At 37.6% G+C, this 20,737-nt stretch overlaps 2 protein-coding genes across 3 annotated transcripts; both read left to right on the top strand.

Moving 5' to 3' along the window:
• The first annotated feature begins 517 nt into the window (after positions 1-517).
• LOC130745778 (2-methoxy-6-polyprenyl-1,4-benzoquinol methylase, mitochondrial) lies at positions 518-4,807 on the top strand. Its single transcript, XM_057598157.1, has 8 exons — positions 518-820; positions 917-1,036; positions 1,131-1,319; positions 2,224-2,382; positions 2,477-2,621; positions 2,720-2,791; positions 3,330-3,438; positions 4,460-4,807. Exons 2-8 carry the CDS (start codon positions 949-951, stop codon positions 4,559-4,561), a joined length of 864 nt encoding a protein of 287 aa, XP_057454140.1. The 5' UTR covers positions 518-820; positions 917-948; the 3' UTR covers positions 4,562-4,807.
• A 407-nt stretch (positions 4,808-5,214) lies between these two features.
• LOC130745777 (uncharacterized) lies at positions 5,215-16,320 on the top strand. 2 transcript variants are annotated; one of them, XM_057598156.1, is made up of 17 exons: positions 5,215-5,502; positions 6,115-6,361; positions 6,438-6,566; positions 6,643-6,850; positions 7,813-7,959; positions 8,483-8,557; positions 8,919-8,990; positions 9,689-9,760; positions 11,639-11,710; positions 11,853-11,924; positions 12,042-12,113; positions 12,350-12,421; positions 13,044-13,187; positions 14,127-14,198; positions 14,893-15,039; positions 15,562-15,694; positions 15,844-15,981. In XM_057598156.1, the coding sequence occupies exons 2-16, from the start codon at positions 6,167-6,169 to the stop codon at positions 15,687-15,689; spliced, it is 1,677 nt and encodes a 558-aa protein (XP_057454139.1). In that variant the 5' UTR covers positions 5,215-5,502; positions 6,115-6,166; the 3' UTR covers positions 15,690-15,694; positions 15,844-15,981. The 2 variants fall into 2 exon arrangements, with proteins under 2 accessions (XP_057454139.1, XP_057454138.1); XM_057598155.1 differs by lacking the exon at positions 15,562-15,694 and having other exon boundaries at positions 5,239-5,502; positions 15,844-16,320.
• The last annotated feature ends 4,417 nt before the right edge of the window (positions 16,321-20,737 follow it).

Here is a 20,737-nt window from a genome sequence, read left to right as displayed (position 1 = left end):
GAAAAGAATGTTAGAAAAATAGTATGAGTGTTGATATTATCTTGTTTCATAGGTACCCATTTAAGTGAGTGGTAAATGAATATAAGAGAGGCAAGTAAGGGATATTATGAAAAAAATGAGCAAGAAAAAATGTATGAAAGAGGAATAAGAAGAAAAAGTGAATGAGAGACAACTCAGTTAGTGTGCGAAAAGAAGAGCTTATGTTGTTAAAAATGATCACTAAGAATTCAAGTTTTTTTAAGTAAAAATTCTATCTTGACCTGAAAAAAAAAAAACAATTCAATCTTCATTATCAAATCAATTTACTAAATCCAAGAAGGGTAGCTCAGTTGACAACGCAGACTGAGTGTGTAAGAAGAACTTTCGGGTTCGGGATGATGAGCCTTAACTATGAATAAATCCCGAATCTGTCGGCATCTAAAGGGTGACCGGATAACAGATACTGAGGATGCAATACAGTGTAATTATTAATTAAGCTGAGGTAAGTGTATGAACTGGGCCATATCAAGCAAGGGAAGAGCCCTTGGGCCTTGAGACCCATCGAATCAAGCAGTGAGCATGAGAGGTTTCTGGTATGGCGGTTACCCTCGTCTACCTCGCGTGATCTCTCTAAACTGAAACTCCGTGATTCTACTTGCATTCTATCTTTTTTAGAATCACACATACCCTTTACTCACGAGAGTAGACGACGGTGGCTAGCATAATTCTGACGTCGGACCACCACCGCACCGCCCTTCGCCGCCGCGAACAACCACACCGCGCCTCGGAGCTACCATCACATCACACTTGACGCCATATTCACACAACAAAACTGAATCGGGTATGAAATAACAACATTCCATTGCAAAGTTTCTAGGTTTTCAATTTTTTGTTCCGATTTTGATTGCAATTCTAGCTTTTCTTTATGCTGTTATAGGCGCGAGTTCTCACTATCACATTCAATTATTCATGGCTCTGAGAACGGTGACTAGAAGGTTAGGGAAGAAACTCTTACCTTCCGCTTCCAGGCTACTACATTCTCATGCCACCAGTTTCGGTAAGTTCGCATTCCCTACTCTTTGCATTCAAATTTTCATTTTCAGTTGCAGGAAAAATTGAGCTCTGGTATTCACTTGAGAATTACAATTCAGGGTTCAAACAGGTAAACGAAGACGAAAAGGCTCGCATGGTCGGCGACGTCTTCACGAGCGTTGCTGGGAAATACGATCTCATGAATGATCTGATGAGTGCTGGAATGCATAGATTGTGGAAGGAGAGGCTAGTTTCCATGCTGAATCCTTTTCCTGGAATGAAGCATCTTGATGTGGCTGGTGGCACAGGTTTGCTTGCTTCCTTCTCACTACATTTAATACCATTTTTCTGTGTATAAGTGTTAGGACCCCATTGCAAGGTATGGGACTTGAGTCCCACATTGGAAGTATGGGATTCTAATGTGGGGTTTATAAGGCCTTGGGCTCTCCAACTACAACAGCTAGCTTTTGTGGTGTGGTTCTCCCAAGGTTCTTATCAATAAGCTTCCATATATTGCAATGTAATGTAAATTGGTACACTCTGGGCTAAAGAAGTTAAGGATTGGTGAGACTGAGAGGGTTATATTGTATGTTTGGTTAAGCGTCTGGATTTTTACAATCGCGTATAAAATCAAGCTTCTAAAAATCTCGCAATTCTGGTTAAATGCGCAATTCTTCATAGTTTTCAAAACATGCACATAGCACTTAAAGAGGCAGCATTGTGCTATAAAGCTTCCGTCTATGGAAGGGAATCCATTGGAGGCTCGTCTTATCGTGTGTATGTAAGACAGTAAGAGGGTGATTCCATATTGGGGGAAGAAGTGATTATGGGAGAAGCTACAAGCCAGCATGTTTGGAAATCCAACCATTTTTCACATTTAGCCTGAATCGATATTGAAATAAAGGTGTAAATGAGAAGCTTTACCAAACATGTTGTAGGATCAACTTGTATGGGGGAGAAGTGATTCTGGGAGGTTTATCTGTGGATCTAAACAGGCTGTCAATATGTTACCTTTTGGTCACACGGCAGCAACTCTAGTAGTTGTACTAAAGTTCAATTTGAGAGGGATTTAGTTTGGTATAGTTTTCATTTTCGTTTAACATAAAGCTTGCTTCTCCTCAGTGATATTTCCTGTTATTACGGAGAGTTAAACAACTATTGACAAGTTTTTTAAGGTTTTTCATTTCAAGCTCAAAATTCTTGATTTTGCAGGGGATGTTGCTTTTAGAATCTTGGAGAACATTAACAAAGTTAAGCAGAGAGGACCTCGAGATGTTAATGAAGATAGTTTAGAGGCGGAAACTAAGATATATGTATGTGACATTAATCCTAACATGTTGAATGTTGGCAAACAGCGGTCCGTGGAGATGGGTAATTGAGAATGTCTCTAAATGTCATCAATTTGTTTTGGCCTTTAATAAGTCTTCATTTTTTAGGAGTAAATATTTTCAGCTTATTATAATAGGTTTTGGCGAAGATAGTTCCCTTGAATGGGTGGAGGGAAATGCTGAAAGCTTGAGTTTCCAAAATGATTCAATGGATGGTTACACAATTGCGTTTGGGATAAGAAATGTTACGCACATAGAGAAAGTTCTTAGTGAAGCTCATAGGTTGGTTTGTACTTTTATAACAAATTGCTGTAACTTGTATGACATAGCAATAGATTACCTTCGTGGTGAGTTACTGTTATTAATTATTTTTTTAACAGGGTTTTGAAACACGGAGGAAGGTTCCTTTGCCTTGAACTAAGTCATGTTGATATTCCAGTATTTAAGGAACTGTAAGTATCATTTGTTGTAACATTTCTAGCATGATAGGTACTGGTGGTTGGCATCTGAGAACGGTGACGGAGACTAATATATACTTGTCAATCAGTAATCACCTTTGAGGAAGAAAAAGCAACTAAATTATAGTGAATAAACATCTGACCCTTTAATTTGTACCTTCTACATATAGAACATAATCCAAGTGTACTTTCTCATTTCCTCTTTTTACTTTCATACTTAATGTAGGGGGTGGGGGGGATAAGAAATACTCCAAAAAAAGTGAGGAAAATCAAGTGAGCCAAAATGGCTCCAAAGTACAATCTTTTCATTTCAGTAATAAAAACTCCTTTGGAAGAGCCATGAGCATAGTCACAGAGCACTAGTGTTAGGGAAAAATAGATACCCTTAATACACACTACACAGGCATTCCTTGCCAACAAAAGCTACCCGCGAACTGCATAAACTGCTTATTGCCATCGAATCATAACCTCCTTTCATACTTGGATTTAACATTTTAACTTCTTATTTAATGTTACTCTTCTTCTCTTGTAGGTATGACTATTATTCTTTCAAAGTTATTCCACACATGGGAGAGCTGGTTTCCGGGGATAGGCAGTCCTATCAGTACTTGGTTGAGAGCATCCGGCGTTTCCCCCCACAGGTTTATCATACTTCCATCTATTGATAGCTGTCCATAATTTTATTTCTTTTTGGTTTGAAAGATGAGGGGTGGCAGGGATTGCATTGTGAGCGGGCCAATAGTCTATAAGTGCTTCTCAAGATGGCTGGATAACGTTTCTTGTCACCCCCTTCAAGTATTTTAGTGAAAAATATGAACTGAGTGAGGAAGATGAGTCCTAGTATAATTGGCTGATGGTGACCTTCTCTAATGTTATTTATGATTTAACTGAAACCAGCTTGACTTATTTTTGTGTTGCTCATCTCTCAGTCTCTTGCATTCAGCCTTATGAGGAAAGATGTTTGGTGCAGTTTTAGTAGGGATAGCTATTGTCTTATCGTTTTATTTTAGTAAAAGCTATAAGGACGATAATAACATCAAGCCCTTTTCCCCCATGGGGTATAGTTAGCTACATGAATTAAAGGATGCCATATTATTCTATCCTGAATCATGTCTAACAGTCTAATAACTGCATAAAAGGTTGGGACTACTTATCTGCTGTATATAGCATAGAAAAACACTCATTTTTAGACTCACCTTTGTCATTGCAATTACGAATCCAATTAACACATTAAATATGTAAAAATTAGTTTCAAAAGAATAATGCTTCATTCACACCTCTCTTGGAGGTGGAATGAGGTGGAATGAAGAGAGAGATAGGAAGAAAAGAAAAAGTAAGAGAGAGGAAATATGAGATGTGATAGATGATAAGAGGAGAGAGATAGAAATAAAATTGGGTAAAAATGAAGTGTTTTGTAAATGAAGTGTGTGTATATCATTGTTGGTTTCAAAATCATGGACTTTTTTCTCAGCTATGTCCTCTGTTCTCTACATTGTGGAGTTTTATCTTTAAATTTGGAAAATTTGTTCCTGTATGCTTGTTTCCCTGGTATTGTAAGCATTGTGCAGAAACTTCTCTAATGAGAATTTGAATGTCAAGGAAGCCTAGTTCTGAGTTATCTTATTCTGCATTGACTAAGCTATCGTCATTGATGGATTACAGGAAAAATTTGCATCGATGATTGCAGATGCTGGGTTCCAGAAAGTAGAGTATGAGAATCTAGTTGGGGGAGTGGTTGCCATCCATTCAGGGCTCAAAATCTGATATTATATTTACGAATCTTAATTGTCGAATAATTCACGCATCTTTTCACAACTTTGCATGGAAATCAAGTATGATGTTGGAACTCGTGGAGAAGAGTTGAGTTTGCTAGGATGTGAACTGTAATTTATGTGGTTATATTTTGCGTTGAAATTCTTTTGCCGAAACTTGCCAATTTTTCTTAGGACTTGTAATATTCAACTCTCATGAGGATAGTAGCTATTTATAATTTTATATTTTTTCATGAAAGATAGATTTTTTAATAGAAATTTATTTCAGCACTTACCTCGAGTTACTATCAATAATTCAGTAATTACATATTTACAAAATATGAACCACTCAAAGTCAAAGGTTTTTGTGTCTGCATTAGCAATAAGCTTAACATGGCAATGATGAATAAAAAGCCATTTGTTGGATTGACTTATGCAATAGCTTTTACGGATATATATATATACTTAAGTAAGGTGAAAGCAGAAAAGCAAAATATAATATTTCAAGTGATGCCGTGATTGTTGATTAATTAATTCATGGTTGATTTAATAAGTGATGAAGAATTAAGCAACGTAGAATTGCATCATTGCGTGCACAAATCAAGCAAGGCAGCGGAGCGGGTCCCACATTCTCCTCCAAATGGATAAAGTCACTAGAATCCCACCTCTCCTCGATTCCTTCCCTTCCTTTCCCATCCGAACCTACCATATTCGCCACGTGTCCCCCGATAGATGGTTAGGACCCAGGCTCGGCAACGAGCCACGTCGCGCGTTCACAGTTTCTCGCCCCAACCACCCCCACTCTTCTTCTTGCACTCACTCCCATGTTTTCCAGTTTTCTCCTTCACCTGCAACACACACAGTGAGAGAGAGAGAGAGAGAGAGAGAGCCACTCGGTGATCGTTTCTCCTTCCCTCTCCCAATTCAAGCTCATCATCGTTCGATCATGTCAGGGTATGGTTTCTCCGAGAATCGTCCTTCCTTTCTATTTTTTTCCTCTCTCTGAAACTCTCGTTTGAAGAAAATTTATAGGTTTTGAAGTGTCTGCGATTCGATTATTACTCTCTGTTTTTTTTTTTGGTAATTTTTTCCTCCATTGTTTAACTGTGAATTTTAGCATAACTGTGCTGAACTAGTGTATTTTTGTGAGGATGAATCCATTTTTCGTTTGATTTTGCATAGGACTGATTTTTTTTCCAGTGAAGTTGATGTTTATACGGTATGCTTTATGTCAAAATCTTGTGGCTTGGTTGGTTCATATAATCATATGCATTTGAATTCTTGCCTCTTATGCTGGTAGTTATAATATATATGTTGCTAGAAATATAGTGTAGACGGTTGAGTCTTGCTTAAGGTAAAACAAAGATGATAACATTGATAAGTGGTGATTATGGTGCGGTTATTTATATTTTTCAGCTGATTTGGCAGTTTTGATTTTTGGCCTTTAGTGTCATAGTTGATTTGTCAATTCCTAAATGGTAAAGTTTGCAAATCAGCTGTACTAATTTTTTTTTTTGAGTGAAATTGGTTGCATATGTTCATTTTTTGTTGTTGAGTCGATGACAGTGGTGTTCTGCTGCAACTTTTGTGACAAATTGAGTACGAGAATATTTCCTAGATGGGTGGTGCGTGTTCTAGGAAGCAAGAGAGGGATAGTGAGGAAAGTTTCGGTAGAGGGTTTTCACGAAGATATTGCAAATGTGGGAGTTTGAAGTGGTGGACATCCTCATTTTCTTATCCATCTGGGGATTTGCACTTACAAAAAGGAGAATGTCCATTGCTGTTGCACTTGTGCATCCAGAAAATAAATGAGGTATCTTATCAGTCACTGAGTTTCCTTTGTTCAAACTCTGTATTTTGATCTGATCACTGTAATCTTTATTCAACAGGATATTGATAAATATAACACATTTTCTATGCTCCCACGGGATATAAGTCAGCAAATTTTTAATAATTTGGTTTACTCCCAACGTCTAACGGATGTTTCCCTTGAAGCTTTTCGAGATTGTGCTCTCCAGGTAAATCATTTTAAATCTATCATGAACCATGTTCATTATGTATTCTTGAACTAAATGAATAGAGTTTTTATGACAGGATCTTTACTTGGGAGAATATGACGGTGTTAATGATTCTTGGATGGATGTCATCTCATCTCAGGGTGAATCCTTACTTTCTGTAGATCTTTCTGGGTCTGATGTCACTGATTTTGGGCTGACGTACCTTCAAGATTGTCCAAGTCTCATGTCCTTACACCTAAATTACTGTGACCAAATTTCAGATCATGGACTGCAGTCTATCAGTGGTATTCTTTCTTGTGCTCTATTTGTGTCTTTGTTATGGAATCACATTAAAATCATCTCAGTTATTGATTTCCCACCCTACATTTGCCCTTGGGTGCTGGTCCCTTGACATCTTTCTTATATCTTTCCAATATTCCTTGAGTAAACTGCATCTATTCATTGGTGTGGGAATGGTGTACATATTGCCTCATTTTTCAGTCTAGTTGATAATGTGTTAAAAGTTAGTCTATCATACTGGTTGCCTGTTCGCAAAAATATTTTCTTTATTCCAATAGCTACAGTGCCTTTTCTTGGAAAATTTCCAAAAAAAGAATTCTTGGTTATTGATTTCCTGATTAAGAACATTGGCCATCCAGGTGGCTGATTAAATCAGGTAGTGTTTACTCATTTATTGTATTAGAACATTTTTAAGCGCTTGGGGTGGTTTACCACATTGGTTTTACCAAGAATTCCTAAGGAAATTTCTTGTGTAGCTCTCTCTCTCTCTCTAACACTCACACGCACACAGAATTTATTTCCTCTAGACACACCCAATTCCAATTTACTTTTCAGTTAATATGTGTATGGAAATCTTATGAAGATCATCTGCACGAACTACTACCTTTAATTTCTGCAATTTTTTGTATTTTAATATATGATCTTCAGAGAATGAAATTCTTCATAATGCAGTTGGCATGATTGTTTTCCCTCCATCAAGGTTTCTTTCAAAGAATGAAAATGTTTTCAACACCCACCCATCAAATAATCCATTTTAATATAGTGAAACCTGTATAGTGAGGTTGAAGTGGTTTTTATGCATTTCATGCATAATTGTTGTATATTGTTATTTCTGTTTATCTCTCTGCATCTACTATAGCATTTTTTTTTTCATTTAACATTTCATGTAATGTTACTTATGTCTAGAAGCTTTGCTCGTAAGTTGCTTTTACTGAAGGTTTATGACAACTGCATCAATATGTTCCAGGTCTGTTAAACTTGACAAGTTTGAGTCTTAGAAGAAATGATTCAATATCTGCTCAAGGAATGAGTACCTTTTCTGGTCTTGTGAACTTGGTCAAGTTGGATTTGGAGAGATGTCCTAGGATTCATGGAGGCCTTGTTCATCTTCAAGGTTGGTTCTTGAATGTAATTATGTGTGAAAAGTAAAGCTTTATTAACCAATGTTCTTTGGTGAACTTCAACTACCCCAATTATTATACAATATTTAAAAGATGTTTATTATTGTCTATCACAGTCGTTAGTTGTTTCTACTTACTACATGAGATGTCAATGAAATGGAATGTTATTTATGAAGCTCTCTAGTGGAATAATATTTTTTTAGCAACCTTCTGCCAAGTACTATGGATGACTATTACAAGGAATCAACAGCTGAGTACACCTTTTCCTTGAATAAGATGTTTTTCAATTTCAATTATATATTGGTGATAGATATTTGAAGGAATGAGGGATGGGAAAATAAGATCAGAATACTATCAGAAATGGGCTGGTTTTCTGGTTAAATGGTCACGGGAGTAAGAGTATAATAAAAAGATGAAGGAATTCTTTTACAGTAATTGTGCTTCTGTAGGGAGAATAGCTTACCCAAAATTGATTACTGTCCAAACTCAATCCAATTGTTCACTCCATATTTTCAGGTTTAACCAAGTTGGAATCTCTCAATATAAAGTGGTGTAATTGCATAACAGACTCTGATATGAAGCCTCTATCAGGTTTCTGGCTTGCTGCTTCTTTTTTTCTCAGTAACTGAAAAATTTAACGAAGTTTATTTGTCTAGACTTTCTGTTGTGCAGTTAATGTGTTTTCTACTATGGAGTAGTTCCTGTTGAGGTTATTGATCTCCTTTCTAGTAACCCACCCTTATTCAACCCAAACTTTGCAACTTTGAGTGGAAAACCTTGAATGATTTTAAAATTTTAATATATGTAGATAAGATCATTTTACAACAATCGCGTTTGACAACCACATATTTACCACTTGCCAGTGTGCCTTTGTGTTGATAAAAATAATCATTTTTGTCGTAGTGGACATATGGTTCATCAGTACAGTTTATCTGATTCAATTTGCTTGCAGAGCTTGCAAGCTTGACAAGTCTAGAGATTTCTTGCAGTAAAGTCACTGATTTTGGCATCACTTTTCTAAAAGGTATTGTACCTTGCCTTCTATTATTATGATGTTTCCGACCAAGAGGGATGATCATCTTATACCCTGAATCTTACAGGTTCTTGTGTTAAAATAGGCTTATATAATGCTTGTTTATGATATTTTTCTTTCTCGGAGAGTGAAACATATAGGTTCAACCCAGGAATTTCATCTACAAAGTATTTGTGTGTGTGTGTGAAAATACAAATGATGATTGATATTTTGTGCTTGTAAGCACGTTTGTGTATAAAATGATTTTATTCTACTAAGTTATCAATAAAAGCTTTACAGGAATGTATAGTAGTGTACACTATTATCAAATATCAACTAATCTTTTTCAAGAATAGATGTTTGATTTTGAAGATTGAATTAGTTCTTCTTTTTTCCCCCTTTTTTTTAAAAGATAAAGAAAAAGTTTCAGTTAGGTATTTAATCTTAATTGTGCTTCAGTTTTAATTTGTAGACTGTAATTGTGTAAAAGCCAGAGTGCATTTTAAATATTCATTCTTAGAAAATATTTCTTTTATGATGTAAAGATTTGCCAATTATCCTTCTAAAGGTGACATTGCTCAGTTGGTTAGTAGAAAAGGGGTGCAGTACATCCCAGTTCTATCTCAGCTTACCATTTCAAAGAAAATTTTGAGTTTCATCATCATCATCATCTTCTCATCTAGTTTCAATATTGTCTTGGTTCATTCCAGGATTAAAAAAGCTTGCCCTATTAAATTTGGAAGGGTGCCTTGTAACAGCTGCCTGCTTGGATTCTCTCGCAGGTTGAATTCCTTCATAGACTTTGAAGCTTATTCTTTTGATTTTGTTATTGTTAAGGTTACACATTGACTAGAGATATGACCAAATATCTGCATATAGGGCAGAGCATTCCTCATCCTTTGAGCTAACTTTTGGTGGTTGGGTTATGCCTATCTAGAATTCTAAGATGGTATCAAAGCCTCTATGAAAAAGTGATCTAGATTTTGAACCTTGTTGCCCCCAATTATTCTAATAATAATATTTGGATTCAACACAAGGTTGGTGGGTATGTGCATTGTCAATTCTTCAAGCCCAATGGGCTCTTGCCTGAGGGGTGTGTTAGAAATATAATACCATTCTTGTGTCTTTTACCCAAGAGCTTAAGCTTTTGGGATAATTGGTTCATGACATGGTATCAAAGTAAGACTAGTTGGCTTTGATATGACTGTTGTGTCATGAGGGGGGATTGGTATACACTCCACATTGGATATAGAGTTAACCAGACTAGTGAAGGACACCAAATCTTTCAGCCAGAACCTTAAAGCATTGGGTTTATGGGTCTTTTCACTTACATATCGTTCAGCACTTCATTTCAACACCTCATTGTTATGTCATGAGGGGGCTAGACATTGATTAGATATATGTTCTGATATCTACATATATAGGGTAGAACAATCCTCACCCCTTAGCTATTTTTGGGGTAGAATTAAGCCTAATCCAAATTTTATGAAGGTATGTTGAAACTCTAACAGTAAAACTGAATTGTAACAATATTGTATTTCTGAAAGGGTAGAGATTACAGTGAATAGCACTTAGCTATTTATAGAGATTGAGTGAAGCTTGCGCAGCAAGCTATTACTAAGAGAGAGAGAGAGAGAGAGAGAGAGAGAGAGAGAGAGAGAGTCAGTTACACAGTAACTGATTCTGTTACAGCTAATAACTAATTCTGTTACACATTGACATGTCAGCAGTGCCATGTCAGCATGTGACTACATATACTCTAATAAGGCATCGAAGTCCATCATAGGTCTGTTTATTGGAGGCCACCCATACATGGGCTACATACAAATGTCTATTCCTGCAAATTCCACGCTCCAGATATCCAGTCCTGGGCGTGGGGGGGGTGTGTTAAGGCCCCACATTAACTAGAGATTTGGCCAAATACCATCACATATCCCAGGGTAGAGCAATCCTCACCCCTTGAGCTAGCTTTTGGAGGCAAAGTTAGGCCTAACCCGAGTTCTAAGAGTTATGACTATATTTACCTATTAGCACTAACTAGGCCTATTAGCTTTATTATTATTATTATTATTGTTATTATTATTATTATTCTTGTTGTTGCTGTTGTTATTATTATCACGACTGGAAGATTGCTTTAATCTTGAAGCTGAAATGTTTATTAGGAATTAGAATGCCTTGAGCATACTACTCCAAGCAGATTGTGATTTGAGCGAGGACAGTCCACTAATTGTGAAACTTTAGAAAGAAAAACATGGGGTGGAGAAACATTATTCCTATCATAGAAAGATCTATAATTTCTTATTTATTTAAACTTAGTTTTCTCGGGTGGGGGAGCATTGGATCAAACCTTTATGCCTTTTCAAAAAGAACCTGAATTTCATTTCCAATAATGTGAACTCTGTATTTTCCGTTTTTTCTCTATTCAGTAGCTTTAAGGTTCTCATATTGTGTCTGCTTGGCTCATTTAAATGGAAAGCTTTCAGCTTTCAACTGATCATGTATCTTCTTTAGAACCAAATGCTATTAGTTTGATCATCATCATTGAACTTTGTTGATGTAGAAAGTATTAAATTTATTATGTCTTTTTAGTATATAATGATTTCATGAGGCTGAAATACCCTTTGAACTTTTTGATTTGGCATTGTTATGTTTCCACCCAGAGCTTCCTTCACTTTCAAACTTGAATCTTAATAGATGTGCTCTTTCTGATGATGGATGTGAAAAGTTTTCAAGTAAGTGGTGAATAATTTAATAGCTACTTCTTTCAGACTGTAATTATATATTTTACAAAGTGATTTATTGGGTTTTACATTTTGGAACTATAACAATCACTGGGGGATCTACATTTGTAACATTACTTTTTCTTTTTTGCAGGACTGGAAAATTTGAAAGTATTAAACTTGGGATTTAGTGACATAGGAGATACCTGTTTAGCTCACTTGAAAGGTGATTTAAAATGAGGACCATTTCTCTCTTCCTCTCTTTATTTACCTCCCTTTAAAGATATATATTATATTTGAAAATTGATGATTGTATCTAACAAACTTGTTTATTTTCAAACAGGATTGACTAAGTTGGAGAGCTTGAACCTTGATTCGTGTAAGATTGGTGACGAAGGATTGGTGAACTTGGCAGGTATATGCTTGAATTCCCTCCTTTGTCTATTAAGGATGACCTCTTGGATGGAATTGTTTCCAAATTTTTTAGAAAAAGAAAATGTAAAAAGGTCAACTTAGCACATTATGTACTTGGCATAATTGGTGGCTAATGATTAATTTGAATAACAATCCTGTTGCATATTATTTTTCATCGGAAATGCGAATTTCCCTCAATTGAAAGTATGACTCACATTTTCTTCCCAATGCTTTTAGGCCATAAGCAATTGATCTGCTTGGAATTGTCTGATACAGAAGTTGGAAACAATGGCCTAGAACATTTATCAGGTTAGATATACCAATTCCTTATTACTTTCAAAGTTTATGTGCTTGGACTTCTATGTTGAATGGGTTTGGTTTCCTTCCATGTTGAGTGATACTTTTACAAAGTAAAATTATGTCTGGTATTTTTTCCTATCGCGTCTTATCTGATTTGGGGAAGGGGAACCTTGGCGCAATGCTTAGAGTTGCTGCTGTGTGATTAGGAGGTCACAGGTTTGTGGCACCCTTGCAAATGCAAGGTAAGGCTGTCTATAATAGACCCACTGGGTCCAACCCTTTCCTGGTTTGTAGTAAGCTGCCCTTTATCTCATCTGATTTTGGGCATTGAGGACTGCTTCCCTGTCTCTGTAATTGTGTGTTTTGGGTCGCATTCCTTTTTATTGAAGTTTGCTTTATCCCTTCATATATTTGGTTGTTCTGGCAAACTGCTTATGTTATCATAAGCTAGTCTCTTGACATAGTTGACTGCTGAATAATGAATAGAACTTGTCAGGAAGAGATGCCACATTCTGTGAGTTGTCTAAGTTAAGTGATCCATACACATAGGGACTATTTTATGCATGATATATTGTGACATAGAATTCTCTGACTCTGCCACTGACTTAGTTTTTATTTCTATTTCTTGCAGGATTGTCTAGTCTGGAGAAAATAAATCTGTCATTCACCGTGATAAGTGATAGTGGTTTAAGGAAATTGCGTGGACTCTCATCTCTGAAGTCACTTAATTTGGATGCCTACCAAATTACTGATGTTGGACTGGCAACCCTTACAAGTATGTGTTCATATGAAACATAAAGTTCTATGAATAATTTGTTTGTTTCTGTTTTGTACAGGTTCTCTAATCCTGTTTAATTTCATTGATTTGCTACTATTTTTTTGAACCTAATAACAACAACTGCCACAGCCTTTTCCCATTAAGTGAGGTTGGTTTATAGATAAAGCGACGCCATAATCTTGTCTAACGACAAAATTTAAATCTAAATTCTTCATAATGGTTTAGCTTGTACTTCTTCTTGATCTCCCTCTACGTTTAATTATTGAACTATCTTGTACTTGATTTACGCTCTTTATGGTGCTTCTGTGCCTTCTCCATGCATGCTCAAACCACTCAGGGCTTGTTTGGATATATTTTTCAAAACCGTTTCAGTTTAAAAAACAGAAGAATAAAATTTGGGTGGTTGTTCTCCACCCACATGTTTCGAAAATTATTCTCAAAATTCAGATTTTAGAACAGGAAACCAGAAACAGGTGAAAGCTTTTCCAACTTTTTGTTCTCAGTTTGGATGAAAATAGATGGCATATTTGTCAATAGGTGAGTTTATTGATGGCATTTTATAAAGGAGAAATGATCAGGGCTTTGTCTAAATGAGCGAGTACAACAATGGAAGTCGCTCCCCTGTCAAAGCCATTCTACAAAAAAAATTCCAAAAAACAAATTGTTATTTTCAATAACTCCACTCAAAACAAAAGTTCGTAACAGTACTCTGAACATGTTTTAAAAATCAAAAGCAGAAAATCATTTCAATCAAGTCCTTAAGATTTGAAAAATATGACCATTAGTTCCAGCTAGTCTGCTTGAGTATCACGTATCTTTACTTTTCCAAACATAATTTCAATTATTTCGTTTAAGCTTACTGTATTCTGGCTTTTTGGTTTACTAAGCTAAAAGATTAACTTTGCAGCATGCATCATTTTGAATTTGCTGGTGCAGGTTTGACTGGCCTCACTGACCTCGATTTGTTTGGCGCAAGAATTACAGATTTGGGGACAAACTATTTGAAAAGTATGCAATATTTCACTAAAATATTAATTTCCTTCAACGTGATTATTTTTGGTTATATTGTCTACCTTTACCAACAATGTGGTTTTCTTTGTTTTTGTTTCTTGCCTTCATCTAGGAAACAGAAGAATGTCTGGTTATAACTTAACAATTAAATTGCATGAGCTTGATTTCATTAAAATGACTGGAAAATGCTCAGCGCTTAATTCTGAATCCTTTGTTTACATGAGATTTATTATTTTGAGTTCATAAGTTTGATCTGATCGCTAAATCTGTTGAGAATTCAAGTGGAGTTGGAGTCCCACATTGGTTAAGTATGGGTGAGGAGAAGACTTTATAAGAGATGTGACCCATAAGCCTAATGCCTTAAGGTTTTGGGTTTAGATGTGGCGTTGATATCTCTTGGTGTCTTGCTCCTCGGACAAAATCTCAATTTGACAACGGTAATATGTATTTTGTGATCTTCGACTCCCTCTGTGCCAGTCAAGATTTCTCACTCATGTAAAAAGAGTAATGACCTACTGGATAATTGATGAATCTATTTAGTCAAATAAGCTCCAAATTCAATCATAATCCTCTTTTAGTCAGCTGAATTCTGTAGAATTAACTACATGTTAATGTCAATTCTTTCTTGAGCCCAGATCAGTTATAGTTTGAATTTACTTTTTTTTTGCTAACTCTGTTTATTGTGAAACAGAATTTAAGAATCTGAGGTCCTTGGAAATATGTGGTGGAGGATTGACTGATTCTGGTGTGAAAAATATCAAAGATCTTTCTTCTCTAACATGCTTAAATTTATCACAAAACAGCAACCTTACGGACAAAACCCTGGAGTTAATTTCTGGTAATTTTGATGACCTTCGTTTCTCATTTTCTTTGTATAATTTACTCTTGACCAAGTTGAAACCTAAATCCAAATCAAGATATAAGAAGGAAATTTTTGGGTGTTTTTCTTTTCAAAGGTTGTAATTCAAACAATTGGTTGGCTATCCTTCTTGCTTCTAATTAGAAAATGTATAATTATTTGTTTGAATTCCTGCAGTTGAGATGTAATTTTTTTGGTTCTGCTGAAAGGTGGAATCAATAAAGGTTACCAATTACACAATTTGAAGTTAGCAAAAGGTGTCTAAATTTCATTATTTTTTATTGTCAGGATGGGTTTATGATTGTCTTGATTTCTTTCTTATGAATCTATGTCAAGAATTCAAACTTGTATAGTGATACGCAAGGCCAATGGTATAATACAAAGCATGCAATGCTGTAGTGTCTTGGGGTTGGTATAACCTGATTCTGGATTATCATTTTGTCGCAATCCTAATGACCTAAGTTTTCTGCTTTCCCGGTCCTTCCTGGGTTGTTTGTGTAGTTCTGTATTTTGCGTGGGCTGTTTTCCCATTCATTCACCAAAAAATCATTGCATCCAGATTTAGTTTTTGGGTAACATCAACATGCATCAAATTCTTTTACAATCGAATGCTGTGCTGGCATTGCTGAATGAGGTACATGTCTGTTTCTTCATGAAGAGAGGAGGGGCTATCTAAATATGTTGTTTTCTTTTACGCAACACTTGGCACGTAAACCACCATTCCCAAGTGCAGGACTAACTGAAATTAAGCTTATGCTCACATGTTTGTGCTCACAATTTCAGGGCTTACTGGGTTGATTTCTTTGAATGTTTCAAATTCTCGAATCACCAATGCTGGACTGCGGCATTTGAAAACGCTCAAGAACTTGAGATCTCTGACATTGGAGTCCTGTAAGGTGACAGCAAATGACATTAAGAAACTTAAATCAACATACCTCCCTAATCTGGCATGCTTTCGGCCTGAGTAGTTGCTTTAGGCTGTATTCTAGTCTGTGTATGTATGATGCCTGGCATGTTCGAGGCATGGCAAGAGAATCAAACTGTACATATAGAATAATGCTTTTGTGGAAGGTGTGAATTGCCTCCCGTGGTGCGAACTTCTTATTTTCCATATTGTATATATGATTTGTATATATGATGTAAAAAGAATGATTCTAGGGTGTGTTTGCTGCGCCTTTAAATTTTAAAGGTGTAGAACCGGCAACTAAGTGAATAACTATTTATCGAACTCGTTCTAATAGATTAATAATTCTTATTTTCTTGATTGTTGTTTTGCATTTTTGAAATATAAAATCAAATACTTCTATAGCGTTTTTTGGGGTTTATAATGGTGGATTATAAAGGTCTTTTTTTTTTGTAAAGGATTATAAAGGTCTTAGTTAGATTTAAAATGTGTTTTATTTATATTTAAAATACACGTAAGTCTAATTCAAGAATTAAGAGGAATATAAGTCAATGATTTTTTTTTTTTTAAATGAATACATGTCGATGATTATTTACATGCTAATTGACTAAGTTGCAATTTTGTTTTCTTGATTTAGTACTTACATGATTTTGGTTGAAGAACGGGGAGGAAATCCCTGGCAGAAGCTCAAGGCTTACTTGAAATGCTTCGTTTGGCTTGGCATGGTGGATACAGAAAAATAAAGTGCGAGGTAGACTGTGAAGAACTCCTTGCAATGCTGGATAACGCGGAAGCTTTGGCCTATTTCATGGAGATTGCGGACTGTTTACGGTGGTTTTTGGTAAACAAATATCCTCTTAGTTCGGCTAAAGGAAGTTTAGATTCGGGGTTCTTTTGGGAAAACGTCTTGCCAAAGTGTTGTGTGTGAGTTGATATTTTCGACAACGATGAACAATTCGAAAGAAACTGGATTTCATTAAACACGGATCAATCACATGAAGATCAAAGTGTAACAAAGTGGAAAGAAAACTGCAGGGAACGTAAATTTCGACAATAAATTAAACAACAGGGCTAGTGAATCCCAGGAAATTAACAAATAACACGACAAACTTAAACGCAGTAAAGGTAAACAACTGGTTCTGCAACGTACTCCTCCATCATCACGTCTTGCTCCTTGAGTCTCATTGATGCGGACATTAGAGCTTTTTAGTGAATTTTTCAGAGTTGAGTTGGGAACCCCTTTTTTGACTTGAATTCTCATATTTATAGAGCATGTCCTTGGCGGTTTTCTTCTTCTCCTTGGATGGGTTAGTGGGTCTAATCCCCTATTCCCACGATCTGAAGTTGGTTTTGGAAGTTCCTTGTGCAGTGGTGGAGATCGTGTGCCTCAATTGCTTCAACCGCTTCTTGGCCACGTATTCATCCAATCGTGGTGAGAATCCAACTTGGTCAATGCTGCACATGTTAAATGTGCCCATGTTTGTAGCAATAGTTCCCGTTGTTGAATTTGACTGCCTTTTTAACTTGGTGCATTTTTCCTTTCCTCTCTTCAGTCCAAATTCGACTGCCTTGTGTGCTCTGGGCCGAATGTCCTTGGGCCAAAATATTGGGCCAACAGATGCCCCCCAAAAATGTTGATTCTCGACTACCAGGTCTTGGAGGGGTCAAGCATTTTTGATTGCGAATTTCGAACTGAACTAATGGTCATTTGCGACTTTTGCCTTTCTGACTTCAAGTCCCATAAGAGATCCTATCGTTTGACTTTTGCCCCAATCTGAAGCTTTAGCGTCTGACTTCGTCTGTCATCTGCCGTCTCTATTCTAGGGTAATCATGACCCCTTTTTAGCCTTTATGTTAGGGTTTGCGGTTATATAATAAAATAATCGTTGGATTTCAAATTTTTTTATGCACCATCCTGTAGTGCAGCTTCACGTCCGCTTCTTCATTTGCCTATAAATACGCCATTGTTGGTCCTTTGCAAGCTTTACAACTTTTCAAACACTTAAACTTTGTCTGATTTTACTTGCGATCATCTTCAATCGTCTGGTTTCTGCTTCTCTGGTGCATTTTCTGAATATCTCCATGGCTTCCAGTTCTGACAACGTTATTCCCCTGGCCGCTGCGTGTGAGATGAACGAGGCCAAACGCATTCTCATTCCAGACCCGCCGTATGAAGTGGAGAAGAGGGCTATCTGGAAATCTCAGGTATTCATCCCTATTTCTGTTAATGGCACTCTGCGTGCCATTTTAGGTCCTTTGAAGAAGGCGAAGAAGGGCAGGCCTAATAGTCTTCCTGAGGGTTATGAGCAGTTTCACCCCAGTGTTCGTGGGGATGAGCTTGTTCTTGCATTTCGACCCTCTTACCGCTTGCCCTTCCTGAAAGATCCCAAGAGGACTTTTAGGTCCGCACCGCCTAATCCAACTGCTGGCGAGGGAGCCTATTTGAAATGGCTTGACAGGGTGGAGGCCAGTAAGTCTGGGCATTGGAAAGTCGCTGGGATTTTCGACCTCATTTAGTTGTCGAGGTCACCGATCTCTTACAATCCTGCCATGCTCTTAAGTTCTCTTTTCTTTTGGGAGCGGTCTACCAATAGCTTCCATATCCCCTTTGGTATGCTTTCTCCCACTCTCCTTGATGTTGCTGCCATTACTGGCCTTTGGGTGGTGGGTGATGATTACCATTCCTCTGCTGCCCCCACCAATTCCATCGCCATTCCGACGGACAACGTAGCTTTCAGTAAATTTATTAAAGATCACTATGTCGAGAATAGTGAAGTCTCCGATGCTGAGCATGTCGCGTTTCTTCTATACTGGCTTTCTGCCTATGTGTTCTGCACCAAATCCTTGAGGATTCCGGCTAAACTTCTTCCTTTGGCCAATTTGTTACATGAGGGTCGAATTATCGCTATGGCCAGGCTTGTGGTCGAATTATCGCTATGGCCAGGCTTGTGCTTGGCAATCTTCATCAGATGATCAATGAAGCAATAGCCGACATTCGAGATCCTAAGGTTGCGTCTTTGAATGCAGCTGGTCCTTTCTGGCTACTTCAGCTTTGGATGAATGCGGTTTTCGAATCATTCCTTCCGGCCAAGAACCCTCCCCCCGTGGTGTCTAACACAAGGATTGATGCTTTCAGGCTTGAAGCCCTAACTCCCCCTCATGACGCTTCCACTTTTGAAGCTGACTTTAAGAAGTATTTCACCATGTTCTTCGAGCTTAAACGTTTTCGCTCGGGCTTTGCGCCGTATCACAAACCTTCTTATGGCCCTCGGTGGCTGAGGAATTCTTATCCCAACCTTCCTGGCTCAGAGAACCTCTCTCAGCATCAAATCGAGCTTTGGCAAACTATATTATCCCCCAGGGTGTTGACTATCAACTTTGCCAGTAATGACATCACTTTGTGTGGCTATAACCCTCAGCTGGTGTCTCGACAGTTTGGGCTGAGCCAAGATTTGCCCAATACTTTGTTCGACAAATCCCTTGTCCTCTATCCTGGTACCATCACCAAACGTAGTGCCTTCGACACTATTATTAGCTATTACAACGAGGAGGAGCTGCTTGGCTTTAGTCCTTTCACTTTTGCTCCCTCTTTTTACGTCACCCAGTCGTTTAAGGCTTGGTGGTCTGCTTATTGGCGTGATATTTCGGCACCGAATGAAGATTGCTTCCAGCGCATAACGAGTATTTTTCTTTTGCAGAAGCAGGCCCTGAAGAAAACCAAAGGTATGCATACATCTGAGATCAACGTTTTCCAACAATTCTTCGGTGTAGTATACTTTCCGGGTCCTCGTCTTCAGGAAACTGTTGCCAAAGCAGCTCAGGTTCTAAGGCAAATGTGGGAAGCTAAAGCCAAGAAAACTCGATTGAGCATTCCCTCTGATGAGGATGGTCTTTCTTTCATGATTCGAAAAACAGGCTTTAGGTTCCCACCACTGCCTACTTGTAAGTATGCTTTGGCTTTTCCAGTGGTGCTTCCTAAATGGGTTGACCACGTAAGTATCAAAAACTTTTACCATAGCGCATTGCCCCCTCGGAAGCGGGTGACCTGGACCAAGCGTTACTTATGGAATTTTCCTCTCCATGTGCCGGTCGAAATCTTCAACCACATATCAATAAGAACGCTTATTGGTCAAGGTAATCATTTCGACCTGGCATCTTTGCGATACTTATGGCTTGATTTTTTTTTGTTTTTCTTTTGTAGCTGAGCCAATTCCGCGACCAACCCCTCAAGCCTCTCCCCGGGTGACTTCTGCCACTATCGAGATTGAGGATGATGATGATGATGTCACTCTGGCAGATAAGCTCAAGATGCCTAAGGTAACACTGAAACTGTGAAGCTTTGATCTTTATTCGATACATGCCTTTGTGATCTTTTTTTTGTTTTTGCCTTTTTGTTTCAGAGTCGAAAACGAGGGGCCACACCTACCACTTCTGCAAGCCAAAAAAGGTCTAAAGGTGCTGGTGAACTTGCTGTGGGAAATCCTTCCCCGGCCAAGTCAGCCAGCCAACGTGAGGAAATGCAGCAAGGTGGTGATCAAGGTGTTGATCAGCAAGCTTCCAGCCCTCTTCTTCAAGGCACTACACCTATTCCTGTCGAGATGGCTTCGGCCAAGAAGACCTCCAGGAAGAAGTCTAGTCGTAAGTTTGGCAGCTCTTCTTCCCACCACTCCAAGAGTTCAACCAGTTCCAGTCCTCTCAAAGAATCTGGCCCTAAGGTAAATCATTGTGATTCACATCTTGTCTTAATTTGCTTTCTTTTCTTCCCTCTCAATC

Source organism: Lotus japonicus, chromosome 3 (assembly GCF_012489685.1).
Source record: "Lotus japonicus ecotype B-129 chromosome 3, LjGifu_v1.2".
NCBI classification, from domain to species: Eukaryota; Viridiplantae; Streptophyta; class Magnoliopsida; order Fabales; family Fabaceae; genus Lotus; species Lotus japonicus.
The sequence above is the reverse complement of the archived record's forward strand: the minus strand, read 5'-3'. Positions and strand labels throughout refer to the sequence as shown.

Coding starts and splice junctions, on each gene's coding strand:
- LOC130745777 (XM_057598155.1), top strand. CDS start 6,167: ATGGGTGGTGCGTGTTCTAGGAAGCAAGAGAGGGATAGTGAGGAAAGT. Junction 8,991..9,688: donor TGGCATCACTTTTCTAAAAG/GTATTGTACCTT, acceptor GGTTCATTCCAG/GATTAAAAAAGCTTGCCCTA. Junction 11,711..11,852: donor TGGATGTGAAAAGTTTTCAA/GTAAGTGGTGAA, acceptor TCTTTTTTGCAG/GACTGGAAAATTTGAAAGTA.
- LOC130745778 (XM_057598157.1), top strand. CDS start 949: ATGGCTCTGAGAACGGTGACTAGAAGGTTAGGGAAGAAACTCTTACCT. Junction 2,383..2,476: donor ACAGCGGTCCGTGGAGATGG/GTAATTGAGAAT, acceptor TTATTATAATAG/GTTTTGGCGAAGATAGTTCC. Junction 3,439..4,459: donor TCCGGCGTTTCCCCCCACAG/GTTTATCATACT, acceptor GATGGATTACAG/GAAAAATTTGCATCGATGAT.